This window comes from Metarhizium acridum, assembly GCF_019434415.1.
Source record: "Metarhizium acridum strain ARSEF 324 chromosome Unknown scaffold_1, whole genome shotgun sequence".
Lineage (NCBI taxonomy): Eukaryota > Fungi > Ascomycota > Sordariomycetes > Hypocreales > Clavicipitaceae > Metarhizium > Metarhizium acridum.
The window spans coordinates 1220536-1245905 of NW_027094015.1; the positions used below are offsets into that span (position 1 = coordinate 1220536).

Here is a 25370-nt window from a genome sequence, read left to right on the forward strand (position 1 = left end):
AGGCGAACGGGAGACTTGGGGTGACGGCACATCCGTCACCAGCATCCCGGCATGGTCTGCAAGTCTGTGGAGGTGAGGCTGGAAAAGAGCCCAGGCCCAGGCCTGGAGACTGCCCGTCAGCAACTAAGTGGACGAGCTACTTTCGATGTCTGCCAACTGCTCAACTGGCGACTGGCAACCAACTGGTGCCTTAGTTCGTGGCTGAGCCAGCCAGATGGCATGCTCCCTCCCGTCTTTGCCGTGCCCCGGCCCGCGCCACTTAACCCGCCTGTCCCGCCCCACGCACGTCCACATGTCGCCTGTCATCCATCCACAACAACATTGAAGGCTTAAGCCTGCAGTGTTCATTGGCTGCGCGTTTTGACGAACGAGAGTCATCAGTGGCACACCAGTCGTCTGTCAGGATTCCAAGGCCGTCATTTATATTTTTGCGTGTCGAAGCTTCCGTCATAATCCTTTCAATAAGATCCACCACCTTGGCCACCCATGTGCGCCATGCGCAGCTCAAAGCTCCGGGCTGCATCGTCTCGACTCTCAGCCTCTTTACGCTGCCATCCAAGTCGTCAGCCATCCCACACAAGCCTCCTTGTTGCGCCTTGCCTCGGTGCAGAAATTGGCTGTTTTTCCCACTTCCGTCACCTGCATCGCCTGTTGTACTGCCTCTGGATCCTCCCGTATTCTGGGCTCGGTGCTTCATGGTCGCTTCTTATTCTCAAGCCTGCTCAACCATCCCCGCACACGCGGTGAATGCTCGCAGGACTTCATCCTAGTGTTTGTGGCCTCATTGGGAAATCATAGTCATTCACCACCTGGTTCAGGAAATTTGCCCATTGCTGTTCCCATTTTTTGAGCACTTGCTCCTTCTCGTCATCGTCCAAGCAAGAATGCTGGATACTCCACAAAATCAACTGCTTCACACCGTAAATCCCTAGATCGTCTTTGCCGGCCAGAGTTTGGTAGAAATCGTGCGATAAGGAAGATCTGCGCAGTGAAGGGCCCTCATATTAGTTATCCTCGTTACTTATTCAGACTTGACATGGAGCAGTTTTAACTTACCGAAAGAGTGTTCCGTTGTCGGCGTTGATAGTACAGTGCACATTATTAGCTAGGAGAGGATACATTGAATGGCCAGCCACTCGAGATGTTAGGCCCAAGATCTCATTCGAGATTGGACACAACTCTAGGCAGACGCCCTTGGCCTTCATTTGTTGCATAATGTGCGGATGCTTGATCAGGGCGAAGCCATGGCCAATGCGCTTTGCACCCAGCATCAGCGCATCCAACAGGTTGCCATCCGTACTAGTCCCCATCTCGAGTGTCTCGCCGCAGTGAAACAGAAAAGGTAGATCTAGACCTTTCGCTTCACATTTTTGTCTGAATGAATGAAACTGGTAAGCGAACTTCTGGAGGGGATACTTCGCATCCTTCGCTGGCCCTTCCTGCCCGACCAAATCGTAGCCTGCTCATAAAGTTAGTTACTAAGGCGGCCCCTTGAGCACACTTCCAGTGAGGCTTATGATTGCTTACCTGCGATCAGTGCTGGCCACATCTCCTTGAGTTTGATACACTCGTCCAAGCCGGCCTGAACCATTTCTGGTTCCATAGATCGTGGTGTACAGTAAATAACTTTGACGTGATGAAACGCATTCTCGTCCGTCAAGCTGGCCTTGAACTGGTCCAATTCCTCGGCAATGATGCCCACAAGTTCAAAATTATTCTTCCGTTCTTTCCCGTCGTCTGAGAACAGGTAATTGCTCTCCATGAAGGTTACTCGCAACTCGGCATACAAAATCTTGTCTTCTACAAGGTTTTGAAGGTATGCTTGTGTGTACCTTCGAAAGCCTGTTTCGTAATTGAAGAGCCCTTTCATCAGCCTCGTCCTCATATTAAAGAGTTGCCAAGATCTGCATGCAGAGTAACATGTTAGTTTTGACTGAGGATTAACTATCATCTTGGATTACTTGCCACTCACCCTCGTTGAGTTTGTTCCGGACCATGAACCTCTTCCTCGTCAAATTCTACCTTTGTCCGCAACCACTCCATGGGTTCTAGGCCATTGAATCTATCCTTGGATTGTCCCAAGAATTCGCTCAGTTTCATGGACCAGTGACAGCCACTTTTATTATCCTGTGAAAAGATATTTTCCGGACCAGGCCCGGCTTTCTCACTTTCTTCGCTTTTGATGGAAAATTGTATCTGGCACATTTCAAGGTTGAATGGGTTCAAGGAGCGGTCGCCCATGATGTGCATCCTAGGCATTTGTGCTGCTTGGTCCAAAAGAAAGCTCGATGGCAAGCAAGCGTTGAAATGGTTGTGAAGGTGACTCCCCTTTGGAATTTGCTTTGCCACACGCCATAAAGCTGTCTTTGGAATGAGGTCAACATTTGACAAGTAATGATCTCCCGCAAATCTCTGATGTTGCTGTCCGCCGTGGCCTAGCCGTGGTGGTTGGTTCTCAAACATTTGTTCGTCTTGCCTACGACATTCATGCAGTATTTGGTCAACCCGCTGTTCGAGTGCTGTAGCATTTGCACGGCATCTTGAATCGAAATCAAGGTCTTTCTCTTGCCGCAATATTCTGCTTCGTTCTTTTGCGTAAGCCGCCTCATATTCTTTCATATATTCGACAGGGTCCTCGGAGCTGTTGGGTTTGGGGCCGATGGAACCGATGTCTAGAGGAGGCGAATTGCTCAGCCCTCGTGCATCGAGGTCGTCATATTGGGCTTGGACCATTCGGCTTGCTGCCTCCTTATCCTGGCGGTCAGCGTCATTTAAAAATTTGTGAAGTTCCATGTTGGATGTTGATTGCTTCTTGATAGCTGGAAAAGAATTGCTGGGTCTAGAATCAGGTCCTTTGTCTGCGCTGCGTTTCCGCGGCGGCTTCAAGGTCAACCGACCCGTATATGTATATATATCCGCACGCGCGTGTGTGTGTGCAAGGCCTGTACAGCTCATCCGGACGAGAACCAGCGTTTTCATTTACGGCTCGAGAATAGTAAAAATGGTCCAGCTCGCAAGACCCGTGAAAGGTGCTGGGTGGATTGAAAGGTGCGCTGTCTGTGCTTTGTTTGAAGTCTGTGGTGAGGCGCCTGGATATGACCACACACAACAGCGGCTAGGCTACACTTGGGTCATATATGTGCAAAATTCGCCCCAGCAGTCACTAGGTAATACTATTTCATGCCTGCCTTGGCGGTCTCGGGCACCGGTCTGTGTCCTGGAGCGTGAGTGAGGCTGTGGGCTGGTGTAAGTGGATGCGGCCAAATCGACACAGTCCGTTGAAATTGAGACGTTTGTTGCTGAGCTGTCCAGGAACCTGCGTCCGAATCACCAGGCTGCTTGCACCAGGACACAGGGGGAAACCGTGGTAAGGAAAGGCTCACGCGCTCACATGGTGAAGTCCACAGGCAGATGGTCAAGCGGAGCCAAGGCTGAGTGTGGTCAAACTTCGCATCCATCAGCCTCACACGGCGCATAGGCAAGATGGGAATGGGCGAATTCGATGGTACATTTTCGACGGGTCAAACGGTTGGACCACACGACCGTGGAATGGATATGCCGAATAATTGGAAGTCTGGAAATCGAGGTGAAACTCTGGGTCCAGGAAGGGGGCTGTGCGTGCCCTTTGGATGCAAATGTCAAAGACGCATGGCTGCTGGGCTGAGGGAGTAGTCTGCAGCTGAGGCCATTTGGCTAGCGGATCCTGGCCTGGGAGCTCAAAAGGTGGGGAGCAAGCGATGGTGATTGTTGTTGTGGTTGTGACTGTGCCCGCCGGCCGGCCACTTCCGGTTGGCTGCCTCCGCCATGGCTCGCGCCCAGGTACGGAGTCGTCATCACCAGTCCAACTGTTCTAGTCATCTCAAAATTGACGTCTAGAAGCATGGGATGGAGAGCCCCAGTTCTTCTGTGGTCGACATGACGCTATCTGGTTGGCATCAAACCCCCATGCTCACCAGACTTGTTTGCTCCTTCCTCCTTTGTACCGTCCTCAACCTACGTGCAACATGTCACCGCCTTCCCCTCCAAGGCGTCAAAGCTGATCTCCTCTCTTCATCCGTTGCGAATGAAAATTGGCTTTTGAATGAGCATCTGCAATAAGCAGTGTCGACGCCATCCACTCGGGTTCCATTTCTGGTTCTGCCTCGTTTGTTAGACCAAGTTTTTCTACTTCACATTTCGGTACGCCCTAATAATGCTAATGTACGTCTCCACTTCATTCGTTCGCAGCGGGACATGGTGGCGGCATTGCTGCTAACTGCCCTTCACAAGTGCGCAACCAACATTAAGACATCAACCGGTGTAAGTTGCAGTGGCTCCCTGCATGTGCACACAACTCAGGCAAGGTGTAAAATACGGATAGATCAATTTTCTCAAGTGAATGTCAAGTATTCAGGGGCATACGGTTGCACACTCCTCCGAGGACAAAGACATGTACAAGATTTTCAAAAAATGTCGATATGAACAAAGCATGATCAAAATATACGTAAAGAGCAACGTTGTTCACTTCAATGAGGTATACAAGCATACCTCCATCCTATATTATGATCAAAGATCATGAACAAATATATTCACCACCAAAAAGATTTCATCAAGAGGTGTAAGCCAAGTCACATGTCCATCTTGCTATAACTTGCACGGCAACACACTGGCTAATCCACCTCGAACAGAAACATATATACCTACTACAATTAGGCTCAAGATGGCACCACCGAGCCAAGGAAAAAAAAAAAAGCCCCGAATACTTTATGCCATGCTTTTCGGTCGGCGCACGACGACATGTGTCAGTCTCATGCCGACAGTGTCAATAGTACAGCTGTCCGCAACGATACGTTTGTCAATGTACCTAGAGGTATGGCCTATACCTATTCTTTTCATCCCCTCCTCTTTCGTATAAACGAGCGGAAGTACTCTCTCAGAGTTTTCAACTGAGCATTTTCATACAGAGGCTTATGTTCCTCGTGAACGCTGTGGTCATGCTCATAGTCCACATGCACAAACGCTCTTTCAACATCAGCCAGCCCTTCAAGCTTTCGCTGCAAAGACTGGCTAACATCGTGGGATATTTTCAGCGGCATGTCTTGACTCATAATAATGTCCACCTCGACGTAGTACTTTTGACCGGCATGGTAGGCTCGACACTATCAAAATGACAGTCAGTAAGTGTACGGCCAGAGTGGCAAAGAAAAAAACAAGGACATAGCCACCTACTGTGTCGACCTTGAGAATGTGAGCGCTATGCGTCAGCGTCACATATATCAGTCGCGATACGTATTCCTTGGGCGCGCCTTTGCCGGCCAGCAGCCAGACTTGCTCAAAGGCATTGGATGCCCACGAGAATAAGATCAAGACGGCAATACAAATGGCGCCGATCGGATCGAGGTACCACACAAAATGGTCACCAACGATGGACATGACAAGGCCAAAAATATTGACAATAATGTCGTTGCGATGATCGATGAAGAAGACATGGACAGACGGGAAGCGTCTGTAAAAGAAGCAGTACGCCATCATGGAACTTTTCATGAAAACTAGACACACCCGCAAGTCAGCTCAACAAGTCTATTTCAAGTGCCGGATTGGGAAGTGCCTACTCGCAACGCCGACAAGAGACAGCGGCACAACCTGTAACGGGCCGGCGTCGCGGTGGCCGCCCGCGAGGCTCCGAGCAGATTCAATCTTGCCGACGATTTAGCCATCTGAATCATGCAAAGAAGGAGAAACAACTTTGCGTGCCGTACCAGTAGTTGGATGGCTACCGTAGCCATGAGAGCGCAGAAGACAATAATGCCAATTGGCTCGATTCTGGTTCGACCCTAGAATGACAGTCAATTACACAGAGTTCATCTGACTGACACGGCTGCACTATTTGGCACAAGCTACCCACAACAGGGAATTTGTAGATGCTCGGCCGCCGCGCAAGCTTCGAGGTGATGAGCATGACGCAAGACGACACAAGGTCCATGAAGGCATCCGCCGCCGTGGCAAAGAGCTATGTACATTCCATGGTCAGCCTTGGGCTCGGAAGCCTCCCCCAGCGATTCTCCCAAGAAGCAAGAAGCACATACAGACAGCGAGCCGGTCGAAATCGCGGCATACAATTGGATGATGAAGAGACAAAGGTTAACAGTAAACGAGGCATAGACTGCAAACCTGATCTTGGGTCGCATGCGCCTTTCTTCCTCGGCAGCGAGTTGTTCTTCGTCTCCCACACCGAGGTACTGGTCTATCAGTTCATTTTGATTGGAATAAAAGCTCTTGAGCTTTTTCCTGTTTCGCTTGGTGTAGCGGGACGCCACCTCTTTGTCAATATCTTCCAGTTTAGCCGATCTAAAGGTTTCCGAAGCAATCAGAATCGGGACAGGCTCTATAGTCTCCCCGCCGGAGACGACACTGGCAGTATTCTGGATGGCTGGGGGATCAGGGTTGGGTGTTGAAGGTGCTTTCTTGTTATAGAGGTCAGCGTTGCATTGGCATGATTAGACAAGGTCGGGACCTTCGCACTTCCGAGTCTCGATGGTGAGGCTTGCCAGGCTCTTCTTTGCGGCCATTGTTCATTTCGCCAGGAAGATTGGTGACGGGCTCATTGCTAGGCTGAGGGACATCATGAGCCTCACCAGGCTTAGCGGCGGGAGTAGCAGACGACGGATCAGACATTGTGTGTTTTGCCAATGGCTGTATGAGGTACGTAGCTATGGAAGCTCAAGAGCGGCGTCGACTCCCGTATTTAAACTACAAGATACTAGCACTTCAATGGTTGCTTATAATTCATCCTATTCGGCATGAACACCCGCGAGTCACGGGTTGCTCACCTCGTCACAACCATTACTATATCTAAAACTCAACCTTAGTTGGAGCAACCACTCAACGGTAACTCGCAAGCCACGTTGGTATATATTTAGTGTTGTTTCGGGCACGGGGCTGAATAGACCGCCACGTGTCAAAAAAAGAATGAAGAAAAATCATGAGCGTTTTGGCCTCGATGACGCAGGTGCGCGTTGCGGCTGCAATTACCGTAACAGAGTCGTTGCTAAACCCGAATGCGACACAAGTTCGTCTCCTTGGGAGGCAGCCCACGAGATCCCTGTAGATCGCGCGTGATCTGACAAATCGGGACGGACGACCTAAATGCGGGACGAGACTCAATTACAATGTAACATGGCAAGTGATAAGCTTAATCCTTGACTGGTTCGGAGTCGCATGTTGAGGCTTGTCTCAGAAGAGAACCGCCCAACCCCCATGCAACCGTTGGGTCTTTGGTCCTGTCCGTGGGAACGGCTGAAACAAAAATTACGTCTAGTGAACAGGTGGTTTTTTTTTAACTGTTTTCTCTCTCCCCTGCATATTAGACTCTTGGACCAGCAACTGTACTCTACAATTACTACAACACGGCCCATGCCTTGTTGCCAATGTGTAAACCTGACACGGACTTGACACAGGAGTCGATACATAAACCCCCTCAATTCTTTTTATGTCCCTCAACCATGACAACCGGTCCTTCGTATACGTGTCTCGCTTTGACATAGTAGAGAATGCAGGACAAACCCATCAGGGCAACAAAAAGGACGCATGCCCAGTTGAAGTTTTCAGCATTGATGTCATAGCTGTTTGGCCAGAAACTCCAGAAGAATGACCAGCACGAGTACAACAAGGCGACGATGTTGATGGGTAGACCATATCGGCCGAGGCTCCAGCGGCAGAGCGGAAGCTGCTCTCCTCGAATTCGTTTCAGGGTGACGCAGCCGACAGAGACGACATAAGTGGCCATGAGGGCGACAGTGGACAGCGACAGCATGGCATTGAACGCGACCGTTGATCCAATGTTGATGAGGGCAAATGCCATTGAGAAGGCGCAGGTGAAGAAGACAGAGTTGACGGGAACATGCCATGACGGATGAACCTGGTGCGCGTTAGCCAAAACAAAAACACAAACGATCGCAACTCAAAGTCGGCCGGGTTTGCCCCAGGGGGGGAGGTGAGAAACGCACAGCGCCGAGCCATGTGGCAAATGGAAGGCCATTGTCTCGAGCAAAAGCAAATGTCTGCCGAGATGTTGACGCGAGTGAACTTATGGTGATCATGGTGAGCAGCACCAGCACGACAATAGTAAGACCGGTCGTGGCGCCTGTAGACCCCGTTGCGTTTTGAAAGACGTAGATGAAGGGGAAGCCTGTCTTGGAGTTCAGAGCTTCTTGGACGTCGCCTATGCAGAACAAGTACGTGATCAGAAGCCCAAAGGTGAAGGGCACGTTCAGTATGAATGACCAGACCATGCTTCTCGGGACAACAACGCTGGCGTCCCTGATTTCCTCGGCCATGTGCGCTACCGAGTCGGATCCTGCGGCGAGTTAGCGGACGCGTCAAGCACATTTTCCATATTCTGGCCAACGCCCATGGGACATACCGAGAACCACAAACATGGACGACACCTGTCCCACCATGACAGTCAGCGAAATGGAAGGCCACCCTGCTCCATTGTCTGTGAACTTGGTAAAAACGTCGCTGGCAGACTGCTTGGGGGCCAGCACAAGCAAAGTCACAATGACGGGAAAGAAGGAGAAGATGTAAAGCGTCACAAAGGATCCCTCGGCCAGCGGCAAGTGCTTGGCGGCAAAAACATTGAAGAGCGACACGCCAATGACTGAAGCAAATACAAGCAATGTTCCCTGCCATCTCGTGGGAGAGTAAGAGTCGTTATTGAGGGCGATGAGTCCTTGAATGATGGAGCCAATGAGGAAGGCATCCAACGCGACGATACTCTGCCACGACACCGTCGACAGCCATCCTAGCAACGTTTTAGCTCGGGTGAAGAAAGACATGACATGTATCTAGGGAAGGGGGAAGAAAAAGAAGACATACCCGACAAGTAGCTGAGAAGCTTCTGGTGTTGTCGAGGAGCAAATTCCGATACCCAGTGGTACTGGCCGCCCGCGGTGGGAGCCATGGATGCCAGTTCGGCGAGAGAAAGGACAATGAAGAACTGGCCAGCGTGAGACCAACACAAGGACCAAAAGAGGCCCGACATGCCTCCGGCTATGAGGCCCTGCGTGTTTGACCTGCGTCTCGTCAGCAATGCTGTGATTCCCCCGAAAGAGAGCTCCCAGCTCACGTTAGCAAGATGATCCAAGTGCCCGTAACACAAATGGTAAACCCAATCGTCGACACCATTCGAAAGTTTCTCTGTGCAAAAAATCATCAGATTCCAGGGAGCTATTGACATGTTTGGACAAGATCTAGAGGCAACAGTGCTCACCCGAAACTGCTGCGTCTTGCCCATCCGCTGCATATCTCTGCGGTCGTTTGCGGTCACACCAGCGTCAAGACCGTCGTGCAGGCCGCCACCATCACAATGCGCCGCATGGTCTTGGGCGGCCATCTCAGACGCAAAGTAAGGAGCCTGCTTGTCTCCCGCGTCGCCAAAACTCGCATCCCTCGAGCCGATGTGTGGTGTTGGTGTCTCCATCCCGGTGAGTATTGCAAAGGCGGCTGCGCTGCAAGTTGCAAGACTTGCAGAATCCGGAGCTCCCTCCCACACGCGAGGAGGGCATACCGCATGTGTAATATAGCAAAAGATATTTTGGATGTCTGGTCGGTAGCTGCAGAGAGTGGTTCCCAAGACGGGGCCTCGACAAGGTTCAAATTCCATCGCCCCAGAAGCATTACAACCTTGGCCCCTGGCCGCTCCCCGCCGCAGCATATAGACGACCAAATAACGTTGTCTTGTTCGTCTGGAAAGAGCTTGACCAAAGTTTCATGTTTGCGCGGCCAAGGAACCAGCGACGGAGTTTCTCCGAGTTTGTCTGTGTCGTAAGAGAATGATAACTCGGCCGCCGTTAAGTCTCCACCATGAGCAGATGACCCCTTTGAAGAGATATAATTGCTAACCATGCTTTTGTCCTCTTTTTTGCCTGGGCCAAGCCTTTTCTTTCCCACAAATACCACCAAGATCCTCCCACGCCGGTGGTGGTTGAAATGGTGGTCGGTTTATTGGTCCGATAGCAGCCCGGCACCGACGAGAGCAGAAGAATATTTGCGTGTTGAGCGCGGCCATGAGCTCACCGACGCCAAGTAACCTGGCGGTTACCACTACCGATCACGCAGGTCTCATTGTCATCACGGCCGTCGTGGGCATGACCTGGACCGTCATGGTGTACCTCATCAGGTTGTACATCAGGTTGAGCGTCAACGGCCCCTTTGGGATAGACGACAGCGCAGCGTCTTTCGCAACGGTAAGTGCCCATTGCTGCTCGCACGTATTCATGATTCCACTCTAAACAGTAGGGGCTATTCTTTTAGGCTTCCGGCCTTGTTCAAACCGCCATTACTCTGCTTGCTGTCAGAAACGGGCTGGGGAAGCAGGAAAGTCTGTTGATGGAGGATGAAGTTGACAGAGCCTTGAAGGTGAGGAGGCGCTCTTTTTTTTCCGATAAGAGGAAAAAAAAAAAAAAAACTGGCTGACAAACGTGATACAATCAAGCTCAACTATGCCGCCAACATGGTGTACATTGTGGCGATTTGCGGCTCGAAATGCGCCATGTTTCTCCTCATCGCACGCCTCGGCCAGGACAGAAGACACCTCCTCACCACGTACGGCGTCACGCTCTTGGCGATACTATGGGCTGTGGTTTCGCTGTTTCTCATGGCTTTCCAATGCAGACTCCCCGAACCTTGGAACGTGCACATTGCCAGCCAATGCCCAACCCTCGTACGACGAGCCACGCCCGGCCAACCCCATCTTGCTCCTCAAGCTGACGCGGAGAACAGTTCACCCGATGGGTCGTTGTCGAGACCTTGAGCACCTTGTTCGAATTCGCGATAAGCGCCTTGGCCGTCGCCTTGGTCTGGAGCCTGTCCATGAAGCTGAAGACCAAGGTCATGGTTGTGTGCGCCTTTTCAGCCCAGCTCCTGGTCATGATCCCCATCGCCTTCCGGCTACACTTCGTCCGCGTTTCGAGGTATGCATCCGACGCCACCTTCAACTCGACGGAAATCGCCATTGCAACCCAAGTCGTGATGCACTTCTCCATCATGGCCGCCACGTTTCCCTGCTTCCGGCAGTTCCTGCAGGCATTCGACAGCGGCCTCGGCGCCACCACAAAGATCTCCACTGAGCACGGGAGCGGCAGTCGATCCCAGGGCGGCTCCTACGTGCTGCAGAGTCTGGCTTCTGCGCGCGAGGAGGGACGAGTCGGCAAGGCCCGGGCGAGGCTGCGGCCGGATCCCACGGCCGAGATTGTCACGGCCGTCGCGGCCAGGTCGTCGGATCGCGGGGCCGAGGACATGAGTATTGACAGCGCGGGCAGCGACAAGGCCATCTGGACGAGGAGAGAGTGGGAGGTGCATTACGAATCGAGGGACCGAGGAGACTAATGGGACCATGGGGATATGTAGTGAACCGACTACTACTACCAAGAGGGCTCCGAGTGTTATGCATACCTGGTGAATATTCGTGGCTCTTTTGCTACGCATCAAAGAGCTGAGCAAAAAGACTAATTCTGATTATGAGTGGAAAAAGAAAAAAAAAAGGTCAATCCACATGCCTGATTCCTAGAGCCCACTTGACGCTTTCCATGTCGTCTTGTTTACTTTGTGATTTCTCACACTGCGTGGCCCCGTTGCTCCCCCCGGTGCCATTCTCGAAATAGGTGACATCAGCCATCTGACCAAAGAGATGCCTCTGAGGACTTGCATTAACAAAGCTCCGCTGGGGTCACGGTCGAGCAGTCCGACTGCTGTGACCGTCTCGTCCCACACGGTTGAAGAAGTGCCTAAACCCACATCCAAGATGGGAGCAACCGTAATAGTAGACTGTGGATCGTGAAACACGTCTAGTCCATCGTGTAGCAACTTGAATGGTTTCGACAAGATGGAAGCTGCGCCAGGGAGCCTGTTCTTTTCGAGGGAGTGTCGTATAATCCAAATGCGGCAACTCGGCCAAGAGATGCGCGGTCCATGAAATCTGGCGGCAGGGTCGACATTGATGCATGTATATATATATCTGCCTGTGGTACATGTCTTGATGGAATCAACTGCAAGCAGTCGTTCGGACTGGCCTTGTTCTTGGCAAGCGTCCGCAGGAACGGGCCGGAGTTGCATGTGTGTGATGAGGCTGAATCTCCACCCGGAAGCCGAGTTTGTTCGATGAGGAATGCATTGTACATGTAGCCCATCTACCCCGTACTGCCTGAAGGATCCACGACTTGGCTAGCGTCTGACTGGTTGGCAGGCAATGGCGAATATATTCATCAGCTCAACTAGTATAGGAATAAACGCATTACTCGAGTGAATGATGTGTAGTGGATGGTATACAACCATGTTTGGGGAGCAGTCAAAAAATGTATTTACATTAGCAGGATGCCGTTGGGGTGTTTCTTTTTTTCTTTTATAAAGATGTGTCTGAATACCTACCTGCTCATGTTATCCCATATCGCCTAGACCAGTGGCGCCGTCGTCATCTAGAATGCCAAGACTTAATGTCCCATTTAGTCTCGGCGCGGCGAGAAGGCAGATTCGCGATCCACATACGGCCAATTGCGCTGCCAAGTCGTTCATTGCCTGCCTGGTTTGCTTGATTGATCCCTTTCCCCAGGTGCCCTTATCAGACAGAAATGGATCCATTGTCCTTTGGTTCCACGGGCCGGGGAAACAATTCGCCTGCCACAACCACAAACATGCTCATTACCAACCCAAGGGCCTCCACAAATACCTTGGAGGAACAATGAATAGCATCCTAAATGCCCGTCAGCCAACAAAATCATGTATGCACGACAGGGGCTCAAGCTACGGCACTCTTCTCGGCCAAACACCCGTAACCATGCTCCCCGAGCGATCAAAGCGAGTCACTATTGACGGTGTGGCAGACGTATTCGACTGGTAAAGCAAACTCATCAAGCGGCGTGGCGGAATGCCCAAGACACATGCGTTCAAGACCAAGAATACCTTGTTGGTGGTGCTGCCAACCACATGATCAGCAAGGGTACACAACTTCAACACAAGTCAAGGGATTCAAAGTCGTACTATGGGCATTGTTCGCTGGCTGTGGTATCCAAGTGTTTTACCCGCACCGCCATGCGAGGTCGTTTTTGAGCCATGGTCACGGCTATTTGCGCCATTTCAAAAAAGGACCAATTGATGCTTTTCGTCAATCCGGCAGAAAGTTGCCGATCATACCGCAGCAAAGCACGCGACGTACTATAGATACATGGTACATGGTCGCCCCCCTTTCGCCCAAAGCAAATCACAACCATCCACCTCACAATCGGCCCTTGAAGTAAATATAGAACACCAATGGCCCGATTTCAAAAAGCAAAGAAAGGAAAAAAAAAATGTCTAATTAGCATCCCGTCTCTCCCCCCAACACACAAACGGTCCAGATCGAGGGCCCGTGGGACGCGGCCACACAGCCAGCGAGTGCGCTGCGCCCAAGTGAGACATCCAGGATTAAACCGCGAAATGAGCATCTCCTAGCTTTTAGAGCCCTCGTCGCCAGCCCCAAAGATATAAGACATGGACCGACCAGCTTCTGATTCACCTGGATCTGCCTCTACATTCCTAATCCAGCACTTCTCTCCCCCCTTTTTCCCCCCCACGATTTCTCACTTTACACCCTGGTTAACAAAACCGCAAGAAACTACACATTGCAATCTCGTTGATAAAAAACTAAAATATACATTAAAAAAAAATAAACACCATGAAGTTCTGCGCCATCGTCATCGCAGCACTGGCTGGCCTTGTAGCTGCCCTCCCTGCGCCCGCGCCCGCGCCCGCGCCCGCAGAAGCCATCTCGACTTATCCCAATGAGAACCCAGGCCAGTCTGGCCGCTGGCCGCCACGAGCTCAAAACTGAACGGAGACATGCTGTCATGCAGCAGCGTCCATGGCGACAAAACTGAACGGGACACCATTGGCAACAGAAAAGCTCAAGGTCGACGGGGGTTGCCTCGATAGACCTCCATCCGACACGTTTCTCGAGAGCCGAGAAAGCCAAACAAGCCATACCATTGCCGAGGCAATGCTTCAATGGGATTTGCAAGCATCAGCCAGTGTCAACGCTGCCACTGTAGCGTCAAGGGGATCAAAGTGTTTGGTCATGTACGCTCGTAGCTGGAAGACAGCATCGAGTATGCACTCTCTGATATAAGCCGCTTTTGTTGTTGTATTTTGGATTTCATGTCTTTCTCATGTCAAGATGGATGGGATGGATGCGGCCGTGTTGCGCAGTGACGATCATGGCAAAGGCCGTCACTGCAGTGTAATAATGACTTGATTATATGCAGTTTCAACCTCCCCCGGACCGCTCAACATGTCCGAGACGGTGACCAGGATATGTACGTGGCGTTCCCTACGTCATTCACCATTACTTTTCCATGACGATTCGGAGCTTCGCGCCTCCCCATCATTAATCTTCTATTCATGCTCGACCATATGTTCTGTTTTGGACATACCTTTGCCTTGCAATGCGAGGCGTAGCCCACTCCTCCCACAACGTATCGCATAACATGCATGAAAGCATTCTGCTTTTTCTTTTTCTGAAGAATAAAAACACTCACACCAAGGTGCAATACAATCGTCATTTCCGTGTCTGATGTGCCTAGAGGCATTACTATTCTACCATCCTGTCGTCGTCTTAAGCAAAGTAGCTCTTCCAAAGAACACCCTCCAGGTCCTCCAACTGTTCCGGGGTAAAATACTATTCCGACAGTGTTAGCAATCAACGTCAAACTTCACAGACGCCCTTGACGACTTACTTTTTGGTCAACGCTCCAGCTGTCCTGTCTTGTCTTCTTGAATTCACTCAGAATTCCCTTCGTAGCTTTACCAACCACGCCGGGATCACCCGCAGCTTTGCGCGCCAGCGTGGCCAATACCTCTGGCATCCACTCTGGTGGTGGTGTAGCGTAGGGGAATGCCTCGATAAGCGCACCTAGACCCAAAACTGCTGCGTGGCGCCGAGTAATCTGCCTGTGAATATCTACCGGTGTTTCCGTGCCTGGTACATGGGTTTTTCGTTTGGGCATCGGGTTTTGCTGCAGTTCATCTTTGAACCGCCTCTCGAGTCGTGCAATCATCGGGTCTCTGATATGGCGAGGCGAGCAACGAATCATTCCTGCCAATGTCGTGGATGCACACGACCGGACTTCGAGCTGGGGATCGCTCAACATGTCCGACACCGCCGTGAAAAGCGCATCTCTTTCAGATGCAGCCGTGAGGAAAATGCGCCTGAAATAGACCACTTGCATGTTCACCAATGCCCGGAGACGCTGATGCCAGCTTGTTGCTGTTCTGCCAATCTTTATGAGCGCATTGATGAATTCAGCATCTTCGCCTTCCCTGAATGGAATGTTGGGCAAATGTCTGTATACGTGATATGCAATCCTCATCAGCTCGGGGTCCTCCTTGACATCCATCATATGAAGCAACTGCTCCATGAAAGGTGTGGCGAAGAATGGTACAAGCATGGTACACTCATTGGATGACAGAGTGCAATCCAGCCAGGTAAGCACTGTCTTGGACCCCGACGTATATGACGATTGTGTTTGCTGACCAGGCTCCCTCTCATGACGCCACTTCTCCAGGCGGTCAAAAACATCCTTAATCGCAGATGTCAATTCCTCAGAGGGCTGATATGGTCGAATACCAATAGATGAAGCTTTCTTGTTGGCTTCGATTAGTTTGGGCACGCTCTCATAGGACTCATGGTACCTAGTCCGAAAAATGACGCAAAGCACTTTGCCCATGGCCTCTCGTACTGCTTTATAGGGGTGATCAATATGCGCAAGGAAGTCATCCAGGATGGGCTTTTCTTGGCGGAAATGCCAACCTCCATCGGCTAAAACAAACTCCAGCAACTGAACCTTGGATGAATCCTTGAAAGCCGCGTTGGACGTAATATCTAATCGGAATGTCTTGAGGCTGTCGAGAATCTCGCGCGATCGTCGGGGGTCTCTCGAGTCCAAAATGAGATGGATGCAGGGAAGCCAGTATTGCAGATTCTCTGGGGTCAAGCCGTCGTTTAGAATCTTCAGCAACATGGGCGCCGCAAATTCCCAAACCTTGTTGCGCATCTCAACGGGGTCATCGCTAGAGCCAGCCAACAAAGCGCCAAGTATTTCAGCTGTTGCCCGATGTTGGTGCTTGTCGCTGCCGTCACCAAAAACGCCTTTAGCCAGCTCCTTGATTTCATCCAGGGTGACCGTTGTGCTGCCGTAGTATGTGAGATCAAAAACATGCATCAAAAGGTAGACATTGCTCATTCGGAACCTGTCAGTGGACTGATCCCGGGGCTCTTGTTTGAGGTACTCGAAACACTGTGAAATCCATTCCTTTGTTAGAATATTGCCGATTTGACGGCGCACATTTCTCTCTAGCTCGTCATAAGAATCGAAAGGTAGCGGGCGGGCACGGAATGCGGTAAACTTGCTACCCCAGACGAGCCATCCAGGGTGGTCGGAATCAACCATGTATTCCGCCGCTTCGGGCTTGTTGAAGGCTTCCAAGAAGTTGCGAGTAAACTCAGCATCTCCCTTTTCAACGGGCACATCGATCCTGTTCCTATTACCAATTTCTTTCTCCATGAGATAGTTGGCGTAATCATGGCCGTACACGGCTCGCATGTCAATGGCACCTAGCAGGGACGTGAACGCATTCAGGTAATAGCCTCTGAGGCCTGGATGAGGATCAATAGCGCCGTTGGCCACCAGTTCGACAAACTCAGCGGGGGCAAGATCGTCAAAGCGAAGGCACAAGTTCAGGGCGAAAATGGCGCATCTGGTTGCAATTTTCCAGTGTGCTCCCTTTGCTCGATTTGTGAGCTGCAATCCCAAAGCCGCCTTTGCGGTCTCGATCTTCTTTCTCCTCTCCAAGATGACCCTGTGGCGGTTATCGATGGCATCATCAGCGTTCTCGGACGGTCGGATGGCATTGAGAACTGCATCATCTAAGAGTATCAATCCTTCATTGGCTTTACCAAACTCAATGAGAGAGTACAGAGCTGACGATCCCAAATTTTGTATGGATGGCTTGTCAATGCCCGCTGTCTCAATGTAGAGAGACATTGCATCAGGCGCAAACCGCCAGTCTCGCACGATAGTCCTAAGTAGTGACGTGAAGAATAGTGTGTACATGCCACCTTTGATACGATCGTGATCATTGGCCTCAATCGCCTTTCGCAATCCCTCAAGAACCACAGGCACAACTAGCGGCTTGCCACCTATGAGGACCTTGAGCGAGGAGTCTTGTGCTGTCTGGGCTGCCCGGCGAACGTCAGCGTACAATGACTGACATGACTTGGCCAAATCCAATAACAAGCGTCTATCAAGTTCGCTCTTGTGCCGAGCTGATGCGTTGTGCTTCATGCGCAATAACTGGTAGGCCTCGGCCCTCTTTATCAACAGAGGGCGCGGATAGACCTTGCGGAGTCCCTTTATCTTAAAGGCGGCAATGTCGGCCTTGTACAACCTAAGATGCCGCTCAAGTGGGTGTGCAGAACGCTCGATCCCAACATCAGTAATCCAGGTCCGATATGCGTTGCATAATGCGGTGGAGCAGGTAACATCATCCTCCTGGTTCTCGCTAAGGAATGAATGAGCTTTAGAAAGCAGGTGACCAAGCTGTTCACGGAGCTCATGAATACGCCCATACACTGGGTCATCTGACTTCAGCAGATACCCGGCTTTGTAACGAAACTGTGGTCGCAGCTCCTCATCCTCGGCCCCCTCAGCCAAGCTTTCATCATCATCGCCCATCTCGACATCGCCGTCCCCACCGTTGCCATTGCTCAACTTTTCGTTGCCGTTGCCTGAGGCGCGCTTGGGATCGAACATGGTGGACATGCCAGAAATGACTAGACGCATCTGCTGCATCAGCCTGGAAACTTCATCAGACCACTCTTTATTTTTCCCCGTCCTGCTAACAGGCGGGTTGTCGCTGAAGAGAAGCTCCAATTGCTCTGTCGCAGATTTCGTTTGCGAGGCAAATAGCTCGACGGCAAATTCGACCTCTGGCGGTGACGGTTGATGCCATCGAATGGTGAGATCGGCGGGCGATGTCGTCTTACCCCAGTCATCAATATCCAATCCCCTTTTAATAACGTCAGGCTCATAGAGGGCATGGTCAATGGGATATGTGTTGGTTAGATTAAGCAGCAGATGATGAATGTAGTTGGAGACCAAAATAGTGGGCAAGCCGCGGCATTTTTCCTGCATGTAGACTGCAATTCCAAGAAGCTCATCCTTGTAATTCAGAACCTCCCGTCCGACGTGCACTACTGTCATGGCGAGCATGCTTATATGCCACACCAAGGCTCTATCACGTGGGAGGTAGTCGGTACCAGTAGTACGATCAGACGCGGCATGGTTCTGGTCAATCTCATTGCGAATGTTGATGACAAACATGGGAACGAAGACCTTGAGTGTCTTTTCGGGGTTGACTTTGCAGAGCGCATTCAATATCCACGCCATGGCATCGCGGGCCTGGTGAACCACGTGGCTAGACACAAAGGTGGCAATCTTTTCGAGGGCCATATCAAACAGATCTGGCGAGAGAGATGCGAAAAGTGGTGACAAAGCCGCCGGCAATGCATTGACGACATTATCCTCTGGGGTTCCTCCTCGAACCTGGTTTGCATCTGGAAGATTCTCTAGAAGTGTAAAGACTTTGCCCAAAAGAGTCAAGATGAATTCTCCGAAACCTGCAGTCGAGGATCGTAAGATGTTGGCCTCATCCTCGTCACTAAGCTCTTTTTGATAATCGATCTGCACGTTTTGGCCATCCCGCTCCATCCTGTCCATCTCGGCCTGAACCCATTGCATTGCTAGTGTTGTGTCATGAATATGGGTTTCTTCCTTTGTCAATTCCACAAACGGAATGCTATATGCTACACTCTGGATGAAATTGAGGGTATACTGCGTCTTGTTGAGATCGTTTGCGTCGATACCCGGCAAGGCCAATGCAAGCAAAGCAGTGATGTGACATCTATAACCTTTGAGCTTAGACATGACATTTGCAATCATTTGCAAGCTGTTCAGACTAGAGGTAGTTCTGTGGACCTCGACTAGCCCTTGGAGACTGGGGTAAAAACGCTGCAACGCACCCGGAAGAACCAGGTCGGGTTCAAGGTAAGCGAGGCCCTGAAGTGCATTATAATAGCAATTCGATACCCTATTGCTCTTGGAGAAGAGTCCCATAAATGTGACCTCCTTCAGCGAGCCAACAAACCGCTTCTTCAAAGCAGGGCTTATCCTTCGCTCTTTGGGAAGTTCTAATTCGCCGCTCTGCTCACGATTCCACCGCGACACGAATGCATCAGTGAGATACAGAGTGAGTTGCCCCAGCATGTTGGTCCACGAGCCTTGGTTAGAAGGATGGAAAAACGTGTCAATTGATTCCATCAAGCCTTCCAAGCTTGCCATGATTGAGTCATCCTGGTCCATACAACTTGGCGAAAGGGAGCTGACAATCAGTCGGGCCATCATGTAGGGCACGGGATGCTTTTTTGAATCCTTCTCCAGATAAGCCCCTGCGCCTGCCAAATAATCGAGGGCTGTGTAAGGGGAGTTAGCCTGCCCAACGGGAATTTGCGTGAGGCGCAAGATGGAGGTGAAAATGAGGTCAGACTGGGCTTTGGTGAAGATGCCATGCGCCCCGAATGGAACATGGCCACAGTGAACATGATCGCGCGCGAGTCGAGAAAATAGATCGATCAGGCATATATCAGCGACTTTCGATCTACTCATGATGGACCAAAGGTGGAAGATGGTCGGAAGAAACTCCTGTGGTTGGGCAGCAATGTCCTTCTCGGGCGCAGGGTGGCTAGGAAGGAATGTGTTTATAAGGCCAAAGAAGATGAATGCATTGGGCATGTCGTTTATGCTGAAAAAAGGCAGGAACTCTTCGAGCATGGTCGGCCGATCTCTTGGGTCGAAATAGGTATGAGCGTGAGTACACAGCTTCAGCAGTTGCTTAGCAGGTCGTCGTCGCCCACTTTGAAGCGAGGGGCCTTCGGAGGGCAAAACGATGCCCTTGACCTCGTGCCATATTGGTCTCCAATCGAACGTTAGGTCTTCGCCTGGTTTGAGATAGTGATTCTTCCTGTTGCGATAGAAAAAGTCGGTGTCAGCATCAAACTCGTGTAACACACGCTGGGCAGGGTAAACTATCTGGTTGCACCATGGACCTGCCGTCAGATGCATTGGTACCTACCTGATTAATGTGAGAACCATGCGCAGAAAGCGATCTGCAGTATTTGAATCCAAACCCGGCGCCAGCGCCAGAGAGTAATAAAGCTTTGCGAGCTTGGCTCGAAGTTCCCTCGTCATCTCGAACTTGAGGGCAAGCCATGCTTGTAGCTCTCTGGTCCAATGCAAGGCACCGGGAGAGAAGTCCTCGGCCTTGATGGAAATGTATAGCTGTTTCAGAATTCCCCGTAGCGCCGCATCGCGTTGTTGTTCCTCTTCGACGTCGAATGGAAGCTGTTGAAAGTAGGCAAACGTCCGGGGTCGATAACGCTTCTTGTCGTCTTCGTCAGCCTTGGGGCAAGGGATGCCTGGCGACGTGGCTCGGGAGATGGGTTCGTAAGGATGAAAGTTGCTCAGTAAATGAGCGGCGGATGAGGCGGACAAGGCTGCCAATGAGCCTTCATGTTGCAGCCCGATATTCTCATCCATCATGTATTCGCCCGCTGTTCTTCTGGGTGCGTCGCGCAAACGAGGACCCGGAGGGCCTAAGATGCAAACTGGACAAAGGGTCTGTCAAGACTAGATGCTGCGGAGGAGTAGTAATAGTGCTGGGAAGAATGAAGGATAAAAGGATGCGTCTCGCCCGCCACAGCTCATGGAACGGCGACAATGGTTGCGATGGGGTACGGAGCAGATCGCAGCTTAGTTATCGGGCGTCGATGGTCCACGATTACGGTGAGCAGCCTAGTTGACCTAGTGGGCAGGAACCGATCTGACTGGGTGGGTTGGGGCAGAGCAACCTGGGCGGACGTGCTGCTTCCAAGTGAGGGCGGCAGCAGCAAGGCCAGCTCGACGTTGGTGCTTGCAGTACTGCGTACTTATCTGCATGTACTGACTGACTGACCGGATGGGTGTTCTGGTTCTCAGGGTGTTGATCACCAGACCTTGTGGGTACTCCTTAAAATGTACTGAGACTGGCCTGTGCGTTTTGAGGAAGGAGCAAACCAGCAAACACCGCCAGAACAACAAGAGCAGAGCAAACATAGAATTTGCAACGGCCAGAAACGCAAAGATGCGGTGGATGGTGGATTTTCCAGCTGTCTCTCAACTTTATGAATAATCAATCCCAGTAGACTCTAAAGTAGTTAAGTGGCTGATGCAGCAAGGGGTTGCGGCTAGCTGAGGAAGGAATCAAAGTACCCTGTAGGCGGCGAGGCAACGTACAAGGACGGTTGCCTGCTAACGGATATCGACCCCAAGTCTGTTGGCTTCCGTGAAAACTGGGCAGCTAATGAGTACTCCGTATACAGTATACATCATCTGAACAACATCACCCCGTTTCTACCCAAGCCTGGGTGAATCGGCAGTCTCCACGAGATGGGCCAGATGGCAGAGGAGGGTCCACATCAGCTCGTGGCAGCCTGCAGGCGTGGCCGGTTCATGGAAGATGCCCTTCTTCAATCACCATGCACAGACCAGAACATCAAGTCGAACACAAATACTTCGGACTAAGTTGCCAATCGCCAAGTGCCCGCGTGCTCAAGATCGAATAACTGTCCCGGTCTTGTCACCTCAACCCCTCCCCGGGCGTCGTGTGCGTGTGGCTGCCTCCAGGATGCCCGGAAAGTTTGCAAAGGCTCCACACCTCCTCCGTACGTGAGGGCTGCGGCCACCTGCACGGCCCACGACTTATCGGAGCGCCGAACCGCCCGTACGAGACCCATTAATTGTGGCAGTTGGCAGTTGCAGTTGCATTTGGCTTGCAAACTTGCTTCATCCAACCAAGACTCCATCTTCCGGCCAACGGAAGAAAAGTACATGCACATGCACATGCACATGCACTTGAGCATCCGGACCAACCAACATTGAAACATTGAACTTGAGGAGTGCCCAACGAGAGATTGAACGTGAAAAACACGGGGATAAAATTTCCATCCGTCGCCAATTACTCGACAACGCATTGTGCTTCTACCTACCGGTAGGTACCTAGGTACTTGAGTGCTCAAGAATGTGTACCATTAGGTCTGATATCTTCATTGGGTCAAAAACAGGAGTTTCGTGATGTTTATGTATGTTACAGAGTAAGCCATCGAACTAGCTGGGTATACAATAATGCTAAGATGCTATGCATGAATATGTACAGGGAGCTTGACCATTCAATAGCAGCTCCGGTCTTCCTCTCGTCCACATGTTTCGTAGTATGTCCTCATCTTATCGATTCTCGCCTCCTGTGCAACAACTTGTGTGTCCACTGCCGTATTCTGCTCAGACAACCAGCCTTCTCCTCCTGCTGCGTGCCTTGTTTCTCTGCATCGCGTACCGGCCTTGGCGGCTCTTGACTATGTACTGTTGCCAGGCCCTCCATCCGGTCACTCCTTCGCTTCATAAAGGCTCTTCCAGTAGACATTGCTCTCGCTGGCATCGTTTTTTCATATGGCCGTTTTGACAGCGATGGGTCATGTATGCTGTCTGGTGGCTGTGACAGATTGATTGGGCTCGTCGCACGAGAGCTGTCTCCATCGTAAGATGGAAAAGTTCGTCGTCGTGATGTAGAGCACATGTTTGCGCTTGCCGACCGGCGATGAGACGAGATTGGTCTCGCAAACTTGGGATTCGCAGAGGCGGGCCAACCTTGTTGATGAAGTCGAATCCAACTCGCGGTAGCGATCATCAACACCTTTTGCTCCGGGAGAACTTCAAGTGTCGCCCTCGATTCTTGATTGAAACCTGCGGGAGACGGGCTCCGGTCGACCCCTTCCACTTCCGGCCCGAATGGCCGGGTCGGTGGAAACCGACCACTGGAAGTTGACAATGTTGTGTAATGATCATACACCTCGACCGTTTCTGATGTCAAGCTACCCATTATGGGATGCCTCCTCGAAGAAGGGTCCATGATACTGAACGTCCATCTAGAGTCAGGCAAGGAATCTTGGACGCTAGACCGCGCTGAAGAGGACGGTTCGAATGAGCCAATACTATTGCGGGTAGAGCCATTAGACCGTCTAACCCAGCGTGCAGTGGTTGTTTCACCGTCGTCATCTGTTCTGGTGAATTCATATGAGCCATTCGCCATACGTGAACCATACCAGGGGACCCCGTCCTCAAGAACAACCTCCGCTGAGTTATCGCAATCTTCTGGCAGAGCACTAATGACAGCGCAAATATCTCTGCCGTGTAGACTCCGTCTGTCATCATCAGATCTTTCTGGTGCCACTCTCGATGTTGAACCGTAATCTTCGCTACGAACCAACAGGACATCATTCTGGTTTAGCTCAGCATTTGCGTGAAACATGCGAGGAAATCTTTTGGACAATTTAGGTATTATCAATGTTCCTGCCACTAGTTGAGATGGAATTACGTCAAAGGCAGGAATGGCTCTTCTGTCGCCAATTTCTTGGAGTTGTAACAGTAATCGAGGCCGGATCTGAAGAAGCCGTCTCTGCTTGGTACGAAGCTGCGGTGCTGGTTGGGCGAGAGCATACCTGGTCGACTTGCGAAGTAATCGTCTGCGCTTCTTACGGCGTGCTGGGGAGTCGGAGAGACCGTCCAGAAGCTCTGGCCCAGCTATGGATTCTTCATCCTCGCTAGCAGATGGCGTATATATATGGTCCATTCCGGGCTCACGAAATCTAACCGCAAGATCTTTCCTAGTGTAGCTGTTGGAGGCCGCGCGTTGTCGCAATAATGATGATGGGGGGTGGTTGGCCCCGTCGGTCGATGCTCTGAGCGTGGCCTGTAGGCCTTCAGAGTATGGTGAAGGAAAATAGCCCGTGTCGCTCGGTTCAGAAGGAGAGGCGAGCGGCCGGAGGGTCGACTTTAGTATGGGCAGTCTTCGAGGTGGCTGTAATGGCGCAGACGTCGACCTCTTAATCGAATATTCGTGACCGTGTAAACTAGCTCCAGAATGGAGAAACATGGCGTTTCAATATATTCTGATTCCTGAACACAACTAACGGAAAGGGACTGGCGTCATGTGAATTCGTGATATGTCACTGGTGACTAGATGGTTCGTCGCGTCGAGTGAAGAAGTGAGGGTGGAGGAAATCAGTCGTGGTGTTCGGTACGCAACGAGCGTCGTGATGCAGCAATGACCGACTGCAGGTGAAAGTAGAATAGACAGAAGGAGAGACTCAGGCTTGCGATTAAATTGCAGGGAGGACGACGAGGAACTGCTGAGGTGGTGGATCGGGTTGTACAAGATAATCTCGGACACTGCAAAGGGACCAGCCACGATGCATCCAGGGCAAAAACAGGCGTTTCGGTGAGCCGCTGAAGGGGTGAATCTAGTTACTAGAGATGCCGTGGCGTGGAAGCAGAAGGCAAGTTGGATTTAGGTGTCGATAAGGCCCGCATATCAATCAAGAGAAGCAAAATGGGAAGGCAGCGTGGGTGGTAAGGATCCAGGCTGTAGGTACTCCGTAAGGTGACAGCAAATCGAGCGTCGTACACGCAAGTCAGCAAGGGAGGCTGTCACACACTGCGAACAGTCCTTTGTAATACTCGGTCTGAAGCGGCAACGCCCTTTGGGATCCCCGACAAGGAGGGAAGCAAAACGGACGAGTGCCGTGTCAAGTGTGCTTTTAAATGAAGGTTTTCGGCAGCGTCGCCGTCGTCCTGCGGCAGGGTGCATGGGACAGCGATTTGCCGGGCGACATAGAATTCTTATTATGGCTCGGGGACCCGATAATAATGCATGATGTTCGACGATGCCCCTCCTCCCGAGCTTGCCGGCGCATGCGACAGGGGTCGAAAGGGTCTGGTGGTGGTGAGAGATGGTGGTGGTGGTGAGAGATGGTGGTGGCGGCGGGTACTGAGCCACAAGAGATGGGCCCAGCTGGCTGGAATATTGACGTCTGGTCAGCTTACGTTCTGAGGTAGTAAGCGAGTGCGATACGGAGTACGTATGACAGGTAATGATTCAGTCCGGCATGGCCCTACTCCTCAAGCAGTATGATGGCGCAAACCACACGACTTTTGCGGCAGAGTGCTTTCGTTGGTCGAGAATGGCCTTGCTCGCGGAGCCAGAGAATCAGAGCATTGGCATGGAGATATACTTGAGTACGAGTAGATGTTCGGAAAAAGGGGACTTGCCGCTTTTTTGCGGAGACCACGGCGCAGGGGCCTCGAGATGGGAGGGCAGTCCAGGTGCCGGGAATTACGGAGGACGCAGTGCTTGAGATAAACCCCTGAACGTCGACT

The 25370-nt window shown here is 51.4% G+C and overlaps 9 protein-coding genes across 9 annotated transcripts; 1 reads left to right on the forward strand and 8 right to left on the reverse strand.

Moving 5' to 3' along the window:
• Positions 1-259: 259 nt before the first annotated feature.
• J3458_000320 (uncharacterized protein) lies at positions 260-697 on the reverse strand (the record flags this gene model as incomplete). The annotated part of the gene is made up of 1 exon (XM_066116064.1): positions 260-697. One exon carries the CDS (start codon positions 695-697, stop codon positions 260-262), a length of 438 nt encoding a protein of 145 aa, XP_065977945.1.
• A 64-nt stretch (positions 698-761) lies between these two features.
• J3458_000321 (uncharacterized protein) lies at positions 762-2793 on the reverse strand (the record flags this gene model as incomplete). Its single annotated transcript, XM_007811512.2, has 4 exons — positions 762-981; positions 1057-1459; positions 1528-1904; positions 1973-2793. The coding sequence occupies 4 exons, from the start codon at positions 2791-2793 to the stop codon at positions 762-764; spliced, it is 1821 nt and encodes a 606-aa protein (XP_007809703.2).
• Positions 2794-4871: 2078 nt separating this feature from the next.
• On the reverse strand, positions 4872-6654 carry J3458_000322 (uncharacterized protein; the record flags this gene model as incomplete). The annotated part of the gene is made up of 7 exons (XM_066116065.1): positions 4872-5138; positions 5209-5528; positions 5592-5676; positions 5739-5813; positions 5885-5989; positions 6066-6443; positions 6502-6654. The coding sequence occupies 7 exons, from the start codon at positions 6652-6654 to the stop codon at positions 4872-4874; spliced, it is 1383 nt and encodes a 460-aa protein (XP_065977946.1).
• Positions 6655-7456: 802 nt separating this feature from the next.
• Positions 7457-9460, reverse strand: J3458_000323 (uncharacterized protein; the record flags this gene model as incomplete). The annotated part of the gene is made up of 6 exons (XM_066116066.1): positions 7457-7897; positions 7986-8335; positions 8402-8782; positions 8857-9053; positions 9107-9177; positions 9251-9460. The coding sequence occupies 6 exons, from the start codon at positions 9458-9460 to the stop codon at positions 7457-7459; spliced, it is 1650 nt and encodes a 549-aa protein (XP_065977947.1).
• A 586-nt stretch (positions 9461-10046) lies between these two features.
• On the forward strand, positions 10047-11367 carry J3458_000324 (uncharacterized protein; the record flags this gene model as incomplete). The annotated part of the gene is made up of 4 exons (XM_066116067.1): positions 10047-10226; positions 10294-10398; positions 10475-10702; positions 10762-11367. The coding sequence occupies 4 exons, from the start codon at positions 10047-10049 to the stop codon at positions 11365-11367; spliced, it is 1119 nt and encodes a 372-aa protein (XP_065977948.1).
• Positions 11368-11825: 458 nt separating this feature from the next.
• J3458_000325 (uncharacterized protein) lies at positions 11826-12167 on the reverse strand (the record flags this gene model as incomplete). Its single annotated transcript, XM_066116068.1, has 1 exon — positions 11826-12167. The coding sequence occupies one exon, from the start codon at positions 12165-12167 to the stop codon at positions 11826-11828; it is 342 nt and encodes a 113-aa protein (XP_065977949.1).
• Positions 12168-14294: 2127 nt separating this feature from the next.
• On the reverse strand, positions 14295-14597 carry J3458_000326 (uncharacterized protein; the record flags this gene model as incomplete). Its single annotated transcript, XM_066116069.1, has 1 exon — positions 14295-14597. The coding sequence occupies one exon, from the start codon at positions 14595-14597 to the stop codon at positions 14295-14297; it is 303 nt and encodes a 100-aa protein (XP_065977950.1).
• Positions 14598-14623: 26 nt separating this feature from the next.
• Positions 14624-20663, reverse strand: BLM3 (Proteasome activator BLM10; the record flags this gene model as incomplete). Its single annotated transcript, XM_007811516.2, has 3 exons — positions 14624-14686; positions 14745-20085; positions 20197-20663. 3 exons carry the CDS (start codon positions 20661-20663, stop codon positions 14624-14626), a joined length of 5871 nt encoding a protein of 1956 aa, XP_007809707.2.
• A 1561-nt stretch (positions 20664-22224) lies between these two features.
• Positions 22225-25280, reverse strand: J3458_000328 (uncharacterized protein). The gene has a single exon (XM_066116070.1). It carries the CDS (start codon positions 24085-24087, stop codon positions 22378-22380), a length of 1710 nt encoding a protein of 569 aa, XP_065977951.1. The 5' UTR covers positions 24088-25280; the 3' UTR covers positions 22225-22377.
• Between the last annotated feature and the right edge of the window lie 90 nt (positions 25281-25370).